Genomic DNA, 15,696 nt, shown 5'->3' with positions numbered 1-15,696 from the left:
TCAGCCAGCAGTACCTCTGGACATCCGGACTCAGGGTATGGGTTGGCGGGTGCCTACACATGTGTAGGTCTTTCCACACATATCCATGGTCCAAGCTGTTTGTTAGCGAGCACCCTGTATTTATGCTTCATGCAACTCCTGGCAACCAGAAAGCAACTCGTTGTTCAGCGGAGACGAGTGGGCAGTTGGACGAGTGCGGGCAGATTTGGGGATCAGTAGGCTGTCTGGTAACTCAGCTCTCCCTGTGCCCAGCAACCACATCTGACCACTCTTGACAGATTGATTAATTAAAAGAGGATTGGACGGGTAATGTGGCAACTGCGTTGTTTACCAACGTCTCTATGCCCTTGCTAAACCCTTTGTTCTTTCCTTTGGTTTTGTCTCATGAAACACCATATTAGCTTCTATTCAGCTGGACTGAATTTTCTGCAACTCTCTCCTCCACTTCTCCCTTCCAGCTCATTTATTGATGATCCTATGCCCAGGTAAAGAATTCCCCACAAAGGGGTAGGGATGGCCCTGGTTGTATACCAGTGTGACATCAACTGTGCCATGGAAAAGACCTGCTGCTTTGCTGACCTCTGGGGCCCTTTCCCAATGAACTAGTGAGAGAGAGGCCACATTTTTTAATTTTCTTAAAACACTCAAGGTCGATTGAGGTTGGATTGGGAATTTGAATAAGATTTGAAAGTCTTCAACTTCAAAATATCATTTAAAATTCCTGCTATTCAAGGGCCAATGCCCACCACTATGTGAGGCCAGAGAGATATGCTGCAGCCCACACTTCCACCTCCTGGCTCCCCACTCAGCACCTGCTCAGTCTTTCCCACCTCTGCCTCCCACTTCATGTGGTGATGGGTGGGAGAGGGGTGCAGAGCAGCAGCCGCCCTGATAACAGGCCGAGACAGCATCTCGGGCTTGCCAAGCTTCAGGTCCCATTGGCGTGATAACAGATCCGTGATACAGGACAAGCACTGGCTGGCGGGGGGGTGAGATAGCACTGGGTGAAGGAGGGAAAGGAAGGGGCAGTGGGCTGAGGAAGTTGGCAAACATAGGCACTGTGGGCCTTGTCTTCCTTGTGGAAGAAAAGTCCAGATTCCTAGCTTAGCTTGTCTGCCTATTGGAGGAGAGATCATTGTTGTTAGTTGCCATCGAGTCAGCTCTGTCTCACAGCGACCTTATGTATAACAGAACAAAACATTTTCCGGTCCTGCGCCATCTTCATGATTGTTGGTATGTTTGAGTCCATGGTTTCAGCCACTGTGTCAATCCATCTCACTGAAGGCCTCCTTTGCCTTTGCCAACCCTCCACTTTACCAACCCTTACGTCCTTTTGTAGCGATTGATCTCTCCTGATAAGCTCTCCAAAGTAAGTGAGCCAAAGTCTTACCATCCTCACTTATAAGAGCATTCTGGTTGTATTTCTTCTAAGACTGATTTGTCCGTTCTTCTGGCAGTCCACAGTATATTCAGTATTCTTTGAGGAGAGATTAGAACTATCTGTTTCTCCCTACCCTGAGCAGCCAGATGTCTGGAAGCCACAGATGGTGGGTGGAGTGGTCAGTTTTTTCCCAGCTCAGTAGAAATGTGGCTTTCTGGACACTGCTGGGGGTGGAGTGTTTGAGACCAAGAGCCTGCTTTCTGTCCTCCCCAGCACCTCCCTGAGACCTGCAGCTCTTCTCCTTGCTTCTAGGCCCTGGTCCTCCAGTGATTGTCCTAGCAGCAGTAACAACTCGAATAATGACAGTAACTTATAGAAATTGTCCAGTGTGCCAGGCACTGTTCTGAGTGGTACAGAGACATCAATTCACTGGATCCTCACAACAGCTCTATGACTCAGATACTATCATATCCCTGTTTGTAGATGAGGAAACAGGAATGGGATTTGGAAGAAGCTGGACTCTGGTCAGGTACACAAGGGCATCAGGCTGGCCAAGGTGGTTATAGAGGAAAGCAGGGGATTTGGTGCCAACCACCCTGAATATCTTGGGGTTGGCAGGGCCTGTGGCTCGAGTACTGACCTTTCACACTGTCAGAAAAGAGTCAGAGTAATTCAGAGATCACATTGGTCCCAGAAGGGAAGTAAAGGAAAATAATGCAGGCCAGGTACATTGGAGTGAGATGGGGCAGGTCTGTCTTAGTCTGGAAGCTCCACTGAAACCTGTCAATCATGGGTGACCCTGCTGGTATTTAAAATACTGGTGGTGTACCTTCCAGCATCGAGGCAACACACAAGCCACCACAGTAGGACACAAGTGGATAGGCACATGGAAATAGCGAAAAGTGGGCTTGGGAATCTCTTGGGAGAAAGAAGCAGCTCTCTCCCGTTATCCTGAAGGCATTTGATCATTTTTAGAAAATCAGAAAAAATTCCATTTAGCCCTCAGCAGCACCAGCAATAGCAGTGGTTTGAGTAGCCTTCCCAGTCTATCTATTTTCTTGGTGCTCTCCCTTTGCAGCTGACCCAGTTTCTACTTCTTTGTCTCTAAGTTATTGGACTAGTAACTTCTTTGTCCAATCAGCTTCTGCCTGTGGCGGCAGATACCCCTGGGATGTACCCATATCCTGGTATCCTAGAAAAACCCACCCAGACTGGGGAGAAATGAGACATATCTCACTTCTTTCTAATGTTTCCTGACTGTCTTGAGTCCTTGTCCATTTCTTTGAGCCATGGAGGCTTGGGCTGGGAGTTGGTTAGGTAGGTGTGAGTGACTGACACTCAGCCATGCTTGTGTTTCTCTGTATTGATTGTAAGAATGGAGTCAGAGTTGGGTGGTCCCACTGCAATCACATCAGGCCCTCTTACTAGACCTCTCCACAATTCTGCTCTTCCAAGGACTCAAATACACTTCTCCTCCCACAGCCCTCTTCTCCCTTACACCACACTGTCCCTCTGGATGTTGACCAGGCTGGGGATTAGAGTTCTTGGGTTAAACTTGGCCCCGGTGGAGGTGGGGAAGCACAATTCCTCATTGTGTGGCCTTGGACAAGTCACTTCCCTTTTGCTGACCTCTGTTTCTTTAGCTGTTAAAGAAGAGAGATTGGACTACAGCTTATGGTGGGTTGGGTCCTTATGTTTCACCAGTCACTGTTGCTGCCCACACTTTCTGGCAGTGATGTGGGCCTAGCCTGCCTGTTACCTGGAGAGCAGTAATCAGTCCAGAAATCTTGTTGACAAAGAGTTTCCACTGGAAAAAGCAGCTTGCAGGAATAATTGTTGCAGATAAGAAGTAGAAATATATTTAAGTAAGCCAAGTATCTCCTGCCTCAATGCCTGCAGCCTCAAGGGTTCCCACCCCTGGCTTCTGCTCAGCTCCAAGAAGGACAATCAACTGAGAAAGAGTCTTGATGGATGGTCACACCATAGGATAGGATTTCATTGCCTGGTTTCTATGGAGTGACCCACTAACCTCTGGCTTGTATGGGGTAGCAGCCCATGACTTCATCAGGTTCTCAAAGGTGACCTATGTTTCTAAAAGGATTAAGAAACATCTTCAGAGGTAAATGGCTTCCTGCAACTGCTGGATCATCAGCCACTTAATTTCCCATCATCCAGTCGGTCGTTAAATATGTCCTTAGAGCAGCAGTGCTGGGAACCAGCCTCTCCTGAGAACAACCAAGCCACAGACAAAGAGGACAGGCAAGCCTTGACCGGGGGATGTAGGACATATTCAGCCACTCGTTCTTTCACTGGGTTCTTTCCATGGGCCAGAAACTGTTCTCTCCAGGTAAAGGACACAGAGACAGAGGCTGTCTGCAGTGACAGCCTTACTAACCTTGTGGGAGTTGTGATCATATCTGGGAAGCTCATGAGGTCTATCTAAATCAAAATTAAATGTAACCCAGGCTTGCTTCCTCCGCTTCTCCCTTGCAATCTCATTCACATCATAGGCATTGTAGTTATATGCGTGTGTCCTTTTTTTTTTAGTGTATTTTAGGTGAAGGTTTGCAGAACAAACTAGCTTCTCATTAAACAGTCAGTACACGTTGTTCTATGACATTGGTTAACAACCCCACGACATGTCAGAACTCTCCCTATTCAAACTTGGGTTCCCTATTACCGGCTTTCCTGTTCTCTCCTGCCTCCTAGTCCCTGCCCCTGGGCTGGTGTACCCCTTTAGTCTCATTTTGTTTTATAGGCCTGTCCAATCTTTGGCTGAAGGGTGACCCTCAGGAGTGACTTCACTACTGAGCTGAAAGGGTGTCTGGGGGCCATACTCTCAGGGCTTCTCCAGTCTCTGTCAGGCCAACAAGTCTGGTCTTTCATTTTGAGTTAGAATTTTGCTCTACGTTTTTCTCCAGCTCTGTCCAGGACCCTCTGTTGTGATCCTTGTCAGAGCAGTCAGTGGTGGTAGCTGGGCACCAACTAGTTGTACTGGACTCAGTCTGGTGGAGGCTGTGGTAGATGGGGTCCATTAGTCCTTTGGACTAATCTTTCCCTTATATGTAGTTTTATGTTTTATATGACAATTTTCCAACAGATGGAAGTAAGGCATCTTGAGGAATGGGCTCCTTTTCCTAACTTGCACAATGGCACCATGTGACGTAGTGGTGGCCCTGCCAACCTCTCTTTCCTGAGACCCTGTACAAGTGGCCTAATGGATTGATCTTATATGGCTACAAAAAGCTGGTCTAGGACAAGTGGTTGAAAGCTACAGGGAGCTTATTTCATCTGTGCATAGCGAAGAACTTTCTAAACATACAGCAGTCCACAAAGAAAGTGGGCTGCCTTGACAGATAGTTCTCCATCAGTAAAAATATTCAAACACAGGCTAGAAAACTAGATAGAATATTATAGAAGGGATTTAAGATGGTTGGACTGACTAGGTGGTGTTAAGTTTCTTTCCCATCTTGAGATTTTCAGAGATGACTGGTATTTATTGGATTTTACTTTGGACCTTGCGTTCTGTAGGAAATACTTTCCAACCATTTTCACCCAAAGTTTAAAATATGTGTGTGTGGAGAACTGAGAAGACAATAGGGCTAGAATAGTTTGGATAAGATCTACTTATACAGTACACTTTCCTCTCCTCTGCCTTATCTTCACTGTTTCCCCTCAGCTTCTTCTGGTAGGTAATGCTAAGGTTGTTCTGGAAAAAGAATGTGTTTTAGGGATGATGGAGAAGGAAGAAAGGGTGCCATCTTAGCTGGCCACGATATTGTCCGTGCCTAAGTTACCCTAGAATAAAAAGATGACAGATAAAAAGTTAGGAAGGTCATACAGTGTTCAGCGCTCTATGGACAGAGTTGAAAGGATGATAAAATGAAAAACAGCAAGAAAAGGGTGTGCGTGTACAAGCGCATGTGCAGTTGTGGCTGAACACACAGAGCCCAACATGTGGTTGACTGGTGTGTGCCAATTTTAGGAAGAAGAATTTTCTCCTCCTCTGCTAGGAAATCACTTAACTTTCCATTTCCTTCCAGAAGGAGCGGGAGCTTTGAGCCAATGTCAACAATTAGAAGTGCCAGTTTTGACCACTCTGTGTACTGCCTGGGCTTCCAATCTCCAGTGCCATTGAGTCAATCATTAGGTTTCCTTGAGTCAGTTCCAACATCATTAATGTCCTTCTGAGGGGCAGTGGGTCTCACTCCTTCTGGCATGTATGGTGGGGGCTCATCTGGTTACTGAGAGAATCAGAGGGAAAGCTCAGTGAGTGGATCTCATTTTCTGAATGGTCGTAAGGCCTTATTGTGACAGAAATTCCTGTCTTGGAGTTGTACACTTTCAGAACTGGAAAACACCTTAGATGTCAGAGCTCTTGTTTACCCCTTCATCCTCCTCAGAGTCACAGCTTTATCACCCTCAGGTGTGATGGGGTTAAACTGAGCCAAAGGGGGCTTGTCCTGTGGCTCTGCCCAGGACACACCAGAGCCACCACCCTCACCAAGCAGTCTGTCCTAGGCAAAATTCCCCACCCAAGGCTGTTGGTTCAGCAGAAGCTGCTGGAAAATGGGTTGCCTGCTGAGTGAGCTGACAGGCAAACATGTAGGAGAGGCGGTGGTGGCCGTGGCTTTGATGACTGGAAGGAAATACATGTCTCCTTGTTTCTTGCTAAGGAAGGTCAGGACTGGGGTCAGAGTCAGGCAGGGCTTTTGATGTGGGATACAGACCAGGAGGGATGGAAACCAGGGGCTTTCTGCAGAGTTGAGCTCCTCCCCTGCTGCTTCTCTGTAGCTCAGGGCTAGGGGTTTGGGTATTTCTAAAGCAGGGTCAGAAGGGGGTTGCTCTGGGGACAGCCCCCCCAAAAAGCCGTGGGGTTTCTATGTACTCAGAACATGAATTACAGGGGCTGGAGTGGGGGCGAGGTGTTGTATGATGTGGTGACAGTGAGGGAGGAGGGGGAGGTGAAGCTGTTTTTTCCACCTGCCCTCTTTTTTGCCTTATCTTTGCCCCAGTTTCCATGCAGAGTGTGCGTTTGGACCTGTAGGCTAAGTCTAGGATAACCTCTAGGACCACCAGTAGTGAAAAGTTGCATGAAGAGGAGCGGCCTGTCTGTTGAATGGGGTTTTCCTGGATGACAGGGGCTGACTGGCAGAAAGAGGAGCCTGGCTAAGGCTGGGGATCCTTGGAGGGAAAACTGTTGTGAAGTTTTTCCCTCATATCCTAAGGATTGTTTTCTTCATTCCTCCCTGGCTTAGTGCAAGTGAAGGGCATCTAGAGCTTGTAGTTGTTAGGTGCCAGTGAGTCAATTTCAACTCACAATGACCCTATATGACAGAGTAGAACTGCCCAATAGGATTTCTTAGGCTGTAAATCTTTATGGAAGCAGATTGCCAGGTCTTTTCTCCTGTGGAGCAGCTGGTAGGTTCAAACTGCTGACTTTTCAGTTAGCAATGTGCTTAACTGTTGCTCTACCAGGGCTCCTTCTATCTAGGGCTTAAATAAACAAACCAAAAAAAAAAAACCCCAAACCCATTGCCGTGGAGTTTATTCTGACTCACGGTGACTGTAGGACAGGGTAGAACTGCCCCATACGGTTTCTTTATGGGAACAGATTGCCACATCTTTCTCTCACATATCAGCTGGTGGGTTCAAACCACCGACCTTTTGGTTAGCAGCCAAGTGCTTAACCACTGCACCACCAGGGCTTCTTATCTAAAGCTTCGGGTTAAGGAAATGACCGATCTATTTCCTCAGGATAGGCAGCAAAGTGGAAATTCAGAGCTGAGCCACCTCAATTTGAATTCTAGCTCCAGAGACAATCAGCTTCTCTGTGCCTCAGTTTCCCCATCCCTAAAATAGGGGTAATAACAATACCCACCTCAGGTTGTTGTGAGGATTAAATGAGTGCGCATGTGTGAAGAACTTGGAGCAGGGTCCTTCCTGTACAGAATAATAAGTGTCTGTTCTGATGGTTGTCACCGGAAATGGGAGGAGGAACAGGAGGCAAAGGGAGCGCTTAGGTACTGTAATACACCAGTCCTTGTTGGGCTACTGGTACCACCATTTGCCTTGCTGTGGGTCCCTGGCCAATTGCTCAAACTGCTCTGGACTTCGGTTTTGCCATCTGTAAAATGGGACTGACTACTCCCCACCTCATAAGGCTGTTGTGAGGATTAAATGAAATAATATGTGTAGAACTTGGGAGGCTTGACACATAATAGATACTCCATAGACTTTTTTTTTAATTCAAGGGTCATTATCTACCTGAATCTCACCTCTGACCTCTGAGAGCCTTTGGGGTTGAGGGCAGGAAAGCAGTGATCCTTTCTGTACCCATTTTGCCCTCACCTTCAGCCTCTCTGAGGACCAGACAGGGAGCTGGGGAACCAATAAGGCCATGAGGTAGAATCCAGAAGACAGTGGTCAGTTTGGGGGCTTAGGCAGTACAGGCAGAGGGGGCAGAGGGGAGCCTGGCTTGAGGGTAAGTGGCAACATGTCTGTCCCCAACAGGTACGCCTCTCTCAGCAGTCCTTGGGAGTGGGCCAGCCTAGTTCAGGTTATCAGACCTCAGCATCCACCAGCGTTATGCCTGGATGTTCATGAGGGGCTTTTTGGGGGCCAGCTGTACCTGAGAGCATGGCAAATGGGCTCTGTGGGCTGGCATTTCTTGTCTGGGGCCCTCCTTGCCTAGGCGGGCCACCAAGAGGCAGTGGTCTCTGAAGAGGCGCAAAAGCTGGGGGTCTGGACCCGCCCCATCTGGGGCTTGTTTTAAAGGCCTTTACCAGGGTTCAGAGTCAGACACCTCATGTCTGTATATCTTGTCAGTCATCTCGCTGTTGGTGTTAGTGAAGGGAGAAAATGTGTGTCTGTCTGCGGATGCACAAGCAGGGCCGGGTGGGGAGAAGAAAGGAGGGTGAAATCTGCCGGTCTCACCCTGGTGACCCATCATGCCGCTAAGACCCAGAGACTGGGCACCAGAGTCAGCCCTACTCCAGCCTTTGCTGAGGCCGGGGGTGTTAAGCATGTCTGGGGAAGAGCTAAAAGTGGCAGAAAACATCCTGTTTGAAAGTTTTGAGCTGCTGTATTTAACCCCTGCAGCACCTGCTCCACCTACACCCCGTCTCCAGAGACAGATTCCAGACATTTCGAAGCTATCCCAAGATCCAGGGCCCTGGGCTGCCATCCTAGCCGCCTCATTCCCAGCTCCTTTCAGGCTCCAAGGCTCTCCTGCCTGGGTTGCAGTCTCCTTCCACCCTCGGCAGCCTGCCAGGCTCTGCTTTTCCCTTTACCACTAAACTGTGGGGCTGGGGGCAATGGGACTGTCAGATCTATCTTAGAAAGATGCCCTCCTCTGTGAAAGAAGGAGGCCTTACAGCAGAGGCTGTCTCCATTGGCCCATGTTCTGTCTCTGCTCCCATACTCCCCCCACTGCTTCTTGCTGCTTCTGCCTCAAGGGAGGGCCATTCCTGGCGACAGCCAGTCTCCCGCCCCTCACCCCTGCTGGAGGTGACACGGCATTCCTGCCTCCAATAAATCACTCCTGTCACTTTTTCAGTCCCTGGTCTGGGGCCCTTAGTCCCTGGAAAGAGCCCTACAGGATGGGATAGGAGGCCAGAATTTGCTTTAGATAATGTTTTTCTTGTCTTCATTCCAGAGTCATTTGGGTTGAAGCACCTGTGAGACCTCCTAGAAGGGCCCTGTGGGCTTGATGTCTCTGCCCCCCACTCCCTCAGGTAGGTGTTTCCTCATCTGCCACAACTCTTATTGTTCAGGGCTCTCTGTGTCCAGGTTAAAGGGGGGCCAGGGAAGGAAGAGAACAGTACCCCCAGCTTTGCAAATGCGGGTCCGTGTCAGCAGGATCAGCAGCAACCTGCAGCTGAGACCCGGAGCCATACCGAGAGGGCGGGGAGTGCAGAAGGGGGATCAGAGAGGGGCTTGCTGGCTCCCAGGTTAGGACCCTGTGAAAGAAAATGATGTGGTGGAGGCATCTGACCGCCCCTAACTTCACCAGGGGAGACACAATCACTGTCAGCATCAACGGCCCAAGGCCCATTCCTCTGAGGCGGAGGTCAGACAGAGTCCTACCCAGTCACTGTGTTGGACTCGCAGACTGTGGCTAGAAAGGCCATATTAAGTAATTTGCTGCACTGCACCCCAGGGGGGCTGTCCAGCAGGTATGTCCTCTTTGAGGTGGTACTTGATGCTTTCCACCCAGCTCCCAACTCCTCTTTCTCCTGCCCTCCACAGTCTCGGCTCTATAATTCCTGGAACTTCCAGTTCTCAGGCCATAGATTCCTGCACTTCTTCTCCCACCTCTGGTCTCTAGTCCCAGATCCCAGTGCCTTGGTAGCAACTAATAACCCCAAGCAAGGCTGGGTCTTCTTGCAGCTCCCTGAAATTGTCCTGTTCACCGTGGGCAGCTGGCTGAACGGACCCAGATTCCCTGTCTGATGAAGCCCAGTCCCTGGCCTCTCCCAACCCCCAGCCCTCTCCAACCCCCCACCCCTTACCCCTATCCAAGAGACAGCCTGATGCAGGGCAGTACCTTGCCTGTTGCAGGACTGCACTATTGCCGTACTGTGGTGTTCCACCTCTTTTGCATCATAACATCTTTTGGCCTATTTTCCTCCCCACCCCCATTTGATTTCTCTTTTTTCCATCACATCCACTGGATGTTTGGAGCTCGGATGACCCAGACCGTGTAGCAACATTTCGATGACTGTGAACCGTAATATCTTAGCCAGCCAGGGGTTAAGCCACAAGCATCCTAGACCGTTTCTTCTGTTATTCCGTGATTGTTTTAGGCCTCTGGGATCCCCGCCCATATCTTGGATGGGTGTTATGTTGTTCTAGAAGCCCATAGGAGTCAACTTGCACTTGGGATGAGCTATGGGGGCAATGTTGACAGACCTGCAGGCACTTTTTCTTTTATCTTCAAGCGTTTTAAATTTAGGATAAGGAAACCCTGGTGGTGTAGTGGTTAAGGACTACGGCTGCTAACCATAGGGTTGGCAGTTCGAATCCGCCAGGCCTCCTTGGAAACTCTATGGGGCAGTCCTGCTCTGTCCTGTAGGGTCACTATGAGTCAGAATCGACTCGACGGCAGTGGGTTAAATTTATGATATGTTTCATATACACCAAAAGCATATAAAAACATAAACATCGTGTTTTAGTAATAGTGATACCTTCCATATGGCTATCACTCAAAGAAATAGGCTATTGCTACTAACAGTGACTGCGCATGTTCTCTTCAGTTTCCTGCCCACAGAGGTTGTGTTAATCATTTCTTTGTTCTTTCTTTTAAGAGTCTCTCTCTCTCTCCATATCCCCCCACCCCCAAAAAAAATAACCGAAATCATTGCCATTGAGTCGATTCCAACTCATAGCGACCTTATAGGACGGGGTAGAACTGCCCCATAGGATTTCCAAGGAGTGCCTAGTGGATTCGAACTGCCGACCCTTTGGTTAGCAGCTGAACTCTTAACCACTACACCACCCGGGTTTCCCTCTCCAAAACGTCATAGTTTAGTAAAGAAGTATAAATCTAGCTGTGAACGTGACAGGCAATATTGCCACTATTACATTAAAATTCTCCTAGGTCTGCAATTGGGTTTCTCTACCTCTTCGGTACTGACAATGTCTTATCCTTATTTAACTGCCCCACTTCCTTCCCTCTGCATGAAGCTCTTTGTGGAATTCCAAAAAAACAAAATTGAATATTTGTTTTGTGCATTGTGTAATATCTCTTGTCATCTTTCAGATTTGGACCTCTCCAGCTTCATTTGTAAAGGGGGATAATAATAGCACCTACCTCATAGGGGAGATATGAAGATGAAATAAAACAATAGCTTAGAGGTTCTAAGCTTTGGCATAGAGATCGTGGGCCTAGTCATAGAAAAGTAACTCAGAGCCTCGCAAGGACCCCAGAATCTATGCCTCTCACCTAGGGATGGGATGAAATGGTAACCTGGGGTGGGGTGGGGGTGTTCATCCCCTCCTTCCTAGCTTTCTTCCTTGTTCTTCTGATCGGAGGGACCCTTCTGCCCTGGGGCCACTTAAACCTGTAATAACACTTGTGAGGACTTAGATAAAAACAGGAAGCACCAGGGTCCAAAACCATTTTCGGGAGGCCTGAGGTGCCCCAGAAGCAGCTCTGAGCGTGAGGTCAGTCAGAATCAGAGGCACCAGGTGAAGCCAAGGACCCAATTTTCCTAATGGAGATGGGGAAGAGACAAACCAGGACCTTCCTGGGAAGGACTTCCAGGGCTATTACATTTTGTTCTATCTTTTTTTTTTTTTTTCCTGAAATGTGAAATCAATCTCTAGATGATCATGCCTGTTTATAAAAACCACCCAAAGTCTGTGAAAACAAAATTGGTTAATCCTATATGATATATACTACTCAGAAGGACTTTTAAAGTAATTTGTCAAACATAGATTGCAAAAAAAAAGCAGAAAGATTTTCATTATCTTGGTCCCAGGACACCCTGTCAGTCCTGAGCTGTGTGGCTGGGTGGAGTCAGGGGTGCAAGGTCAGGGGCTCTGGCCATGTTAGTCCTCCACTCCCCCTCCCCCTCAGTAATGGAGGAACTAAGGTTCTATCCCCGCATGTGAGGTGCTGAGGCTTCTGGAGGGCTCCCCTTTTTCTCTAAGGAGGGACACTGGACAAGACCGAGAGTGCTGACCTGGTTACTGAGGTATAAGAGGTGCCAGGGTTACAGAGATGTTCACTCATAATCCTTTCTCACACCTGATGAAGTAAAGTGCCATCCTTCAGAAGAGGACAGTGGGGACATGAGGGTTTAACAGCTCATCCAGTGTGGCCTGGCTGGTAAGTGGCAGAGCTAGCATTTGAACCCAGGCAACTGGATTCCAGAGCCACATGCTGAACTACTTCACCACAGGCAGGCCTCCAGCTGACTCACTGCAGACTTGGATAGGGAGCCCTGCCTCTGCTCATGGGCGTCAGAGTGTCAGAAAGCACCACAAGGGTAAGCTGGGGCAGGGAGAGTCATGCAGAGGAGGCTTCCAAAGACCTCGTGCTTGGGCGTGGGCCCTGGGGGCTGCCCAGCTCACTAAGCTCCCCAACAGATAGGGGAGGTGGGGTGCTGTAAAGGAAGCCAGCTGGCCCTGGCCCTGACTCTGGCTGGCTCTGATGTTCTTGCAGGGATGGAGGCGATGGCAGCCAGCACTTCCCTGCCTGACCCTGGCGACTTTGATCAGAATGTGCCCCGGATCTGTGGGGTATGTGGAGACCGAGCCACAGGCTTTCATTTTAACGCTATGACCTGTGAAGGCTGCAAAGGTTTCTTCAGGTGAGTCTTCCTCCTAGACTCTCCCCAAGGGCAAGCTGAAGCAGAGGAAGCAAGTTTCCCCTGAAGAGAGCCCTGAATTTTCCCTGTCCCCTTCCTCACCACGTCTATGCAGGCTGCTGGCTTTCAGCCACAGGGATCCACTGGGTCTTGGTGAGGGTATCTTCTTCTTCCCCTCCCCTCAGCTCCAGCTGTGTCTTCTGACCTTCCCAGAGATTGCTTCCCTGAGGTCTCTATGTTGGTTCCATTACCCCTCTAACCCACAGCCCTTGCACTAACCCCTGTGTCCATCCTTCTGGAATGAGCCTCTCCCTGTTGATGTTCACAGCCTCCTAAGCAAGAGATAGGCGTGTCCTTGGGGAGCCTGAGAACTTGGACTCAGAGCTTGCCCTCCCATCCAGTTTAAAAGGTTCCTTGGAACAATGGAAACTGCACCCATTGTTGGACCCCCAAACCTGATCTGTGCCCATTTCTTCATCCATGGCTTGCTTGTCCTCAGGCCTGAAAGTCAGCCTCAGGGTATACAAGGCGAGCAATGTACCAGCATTCCTGCCTGGCCTCTATAAGCAGCCTCTTCCCTTCTTCTGTGAGCCCAGGATTACAAGTGCAAGTAGAGTGGGAAAGTGTTGGAAAGGGCAGAAAGATGTTCCCATCCAAAGCCACGGAGAGAGGATGAGAAAGTGATGGATTACAGGATGAGATTGGGAGCCAGGAGAAAATAGCATTTTGGAGAGACAAAGATTGAGACCTGGAAGAAGGCAGCCAAAAAAGAGCTTCTGTATAATAGTCTATGTCGGAATTGACTCGACCTCACACAACAGCAGCATAATAGCCTAGACTGGAGGTGGGTAGAGTTGAGGACAGAGTTCTAGCCATCAGGAGAGAAAAAGAGCGAATCAAGTTCAGAATGAGAACTTTGAAGTCCGCCTGGTTCCTACCTGAACAAAACAGCTTGCCTGGCATTGAGAGCAGAATGAGTCAGAATCCAAGGGAGCTTGGGTGATATTCTCCTCCAGCTCGGGGACTCCTGGGTTCTCTCTAAAGGCAGTCTCCTGACTCCCCTGCCCTCTGCCCCAGGACCCAGCAAGCCCAGAGTTTCATTGCTTTAAGTAATTACTATGCAGCAGTGTTTCCATGGGTGCTACTTGCCTGTTTGGCTTGGCATGGGTGGCCTGTTGGCTTCCCAGCAGGCTGCTCCCCAACTCAAGGAACCTGCCCAGTAGCATCCTGGTGCCCAGTTCTGCTGCGGCACCTGCCTGTCTTCTGGCCTGCAGCCCGTGCTTCCCGCAGGCTGAGCCCTCTGGAGCCTGGACCATGTCTCCCAGGTACCACTTGTTCCCTTTCCTGCCAGGCCCTGAGGATGGGGAACTGCCTTCTGTGTGATAATGGAGAAGGAGCCTGCTGCACACCTTGGGGCCTGCTTCCTGTTATAAAGCCAGTCAGAAATATGTGGGCTGTGGTGCTGGCTGTGCCGTTAACGTTCTGTATGTCCTTGCTCAAAGTCCTTGACTTCTCAGTGTTTCAGTTTCCCCATCTAAACTAATGAGTATGTTAATATCTGACTCTTGTACTATATAGAGTTCATCTGAGGACTAAACCCAAAAAACAAACCAGCTTTGAAAAACATAATGTACAATATAAGTATATTATTTTTGATCCTCATGAGCCAGTAGTGATGCCCTTAGTGGAACCCTGTTCTCAGGAAAAAATAAAAATCTCTCCAGCCACCTATCCTACTTTTTTGTTTTGCTCACTCACTCACCAGATTTTAATGAATATCAGTGATCCAGCGTTATGCTAAGAGTTGGCAATAAGGGGAGTCTCATTAAAGGTTTCTCACCAAAAGGTCCCCAAAAGCTCCCAGAGCTGTTTGGTTAATTACAGACCCACCCTCTGCGGTTCAGCTCTGGGAAATGGGACTGGCCCTTAATCGGCTGTTGGGCTGTGCTGTACTGGAGGTCAGTTCCCCACTAGAGTATCTCTAACTCCTTTGCACCTGGGGTTGCTGCCCTTAGACACACCTCTAGGCCCTGCATCCTTGGGACAGGACCATATTTAGCATCTGAGTGGAAGGAGGACAGGTTCTGTCATGCCCATGACCAAGTGTGGGAGACGACAGGATGGACAGGGTGGGACACTTCCACATACATGTCGCCAGAGGCCAACTATGTGGCTATGTTGCCTGTAGACATATTATGCTACCATAGCCCACCAGACAACTATAGCCCCTTCCTTTAGGACACCTTAGTGTCTGTTGCTGGCTGATGGACACAACCACTGTCTGCAGGGCCTGGCATTATGGGGAGCAGGTTGCTTTCATCATATTGCCCTGCCCTTGGTCTACCTTATGTCTTCACTGTCCCTGTCTTGATGGCTGTACCAGTCTGCACATTCCCAAGAGCCAACATCTCTGTTGTTGCTTATCTTAAATTTTGTTTGATAAATGAATGAATGAATAAAATTTCTCCTCCTCTCTTATTTTCCTTCTTCTTATCCTCCTTCACTCTATCCAAATTCAACTTGGTGTCTTTCCATTTCAGTCTAGCTCAAATGGCTATTTGATAATCCCACTGTTGCATACATCTGTTTACTTGTAAAATTCCCAGGAAGGAAGGAAGGACTACATCTTTGATGGGTACCTTCTCTGTGTCAAGCACTACATCCTTGGGAACATGAAGATGAGTGCAACCATGTTCTTGCTCTCAAGGAACTCACTAAACCCTTTCTGGGAGTTCTCAAGGAAAGAGCCTTACTTTTGTGTTGGGTCACTGGCTGTTTGCCAAGCCCTGGGGACTAATAATCCCATTTGACCATTTAGTATTTGATTTGGTTTGTAAGATTATCAAACTACGTACATGCTGTCAGAGCTAGTTATGGTTATCTCAGCAGGTCCAAGACTCATAATCACACCAAAGGGTGATTGTGAAAGTTGGAAGCTTGGACAGTGACCACAGCTCTATTGCTCTATGGTCAGGGATTAGAGGCCTTTGCCGGCCAGTA

At 48.8% G+C, this 15,696-nt stretch overlaps 1 protein-coding gene across 1 annotated transcript in view; it reads left to right on the top strand.

Moving 5' to 3' along the window:
* Positions 1-15,696, top strand: part of VDR (vitamin D receptor) — a 72,044-nt gene that overhangs the window by 12,792 nt on the left and 43,556 nt on the right. The window contains exons 4-6 of the mRNA XM_049882935.1: positions 9,039-9,117; positions 12,289-12,375; positions 12,552-12,699. Coding sequence (XP_049738892.1) covers positions 9,093-9,117; positions 12,289-12,375; positions 12,552-12,699 — 260 coding nt within the window. The 5' untranslated portion in view covers positions 9,039-9,092. The remainder of the gene's footprint in view (positions 1-9,038; positions 9,118-12,288; positions 12,376-12,551; positions 12,700-15,696) is intronic.

The sequence above is a fragment of the Elephas maximus genome, chromosome 4, assembly GCF_024166365.1.
Source record: "Elephas maximus indicus isolate mEleMax1 chromosome 4, mEleMax1 primary haplotype, whole genome shotgun sequence".
NCBI lineage: Eukaryota > Metazoa > Chordata > Mammalia > Proboscidea > Elephantidae > Elephas > Elephas maximus.
This window is presented reverse-complemented; position numbering and strand designations above follow the sequence as displayed.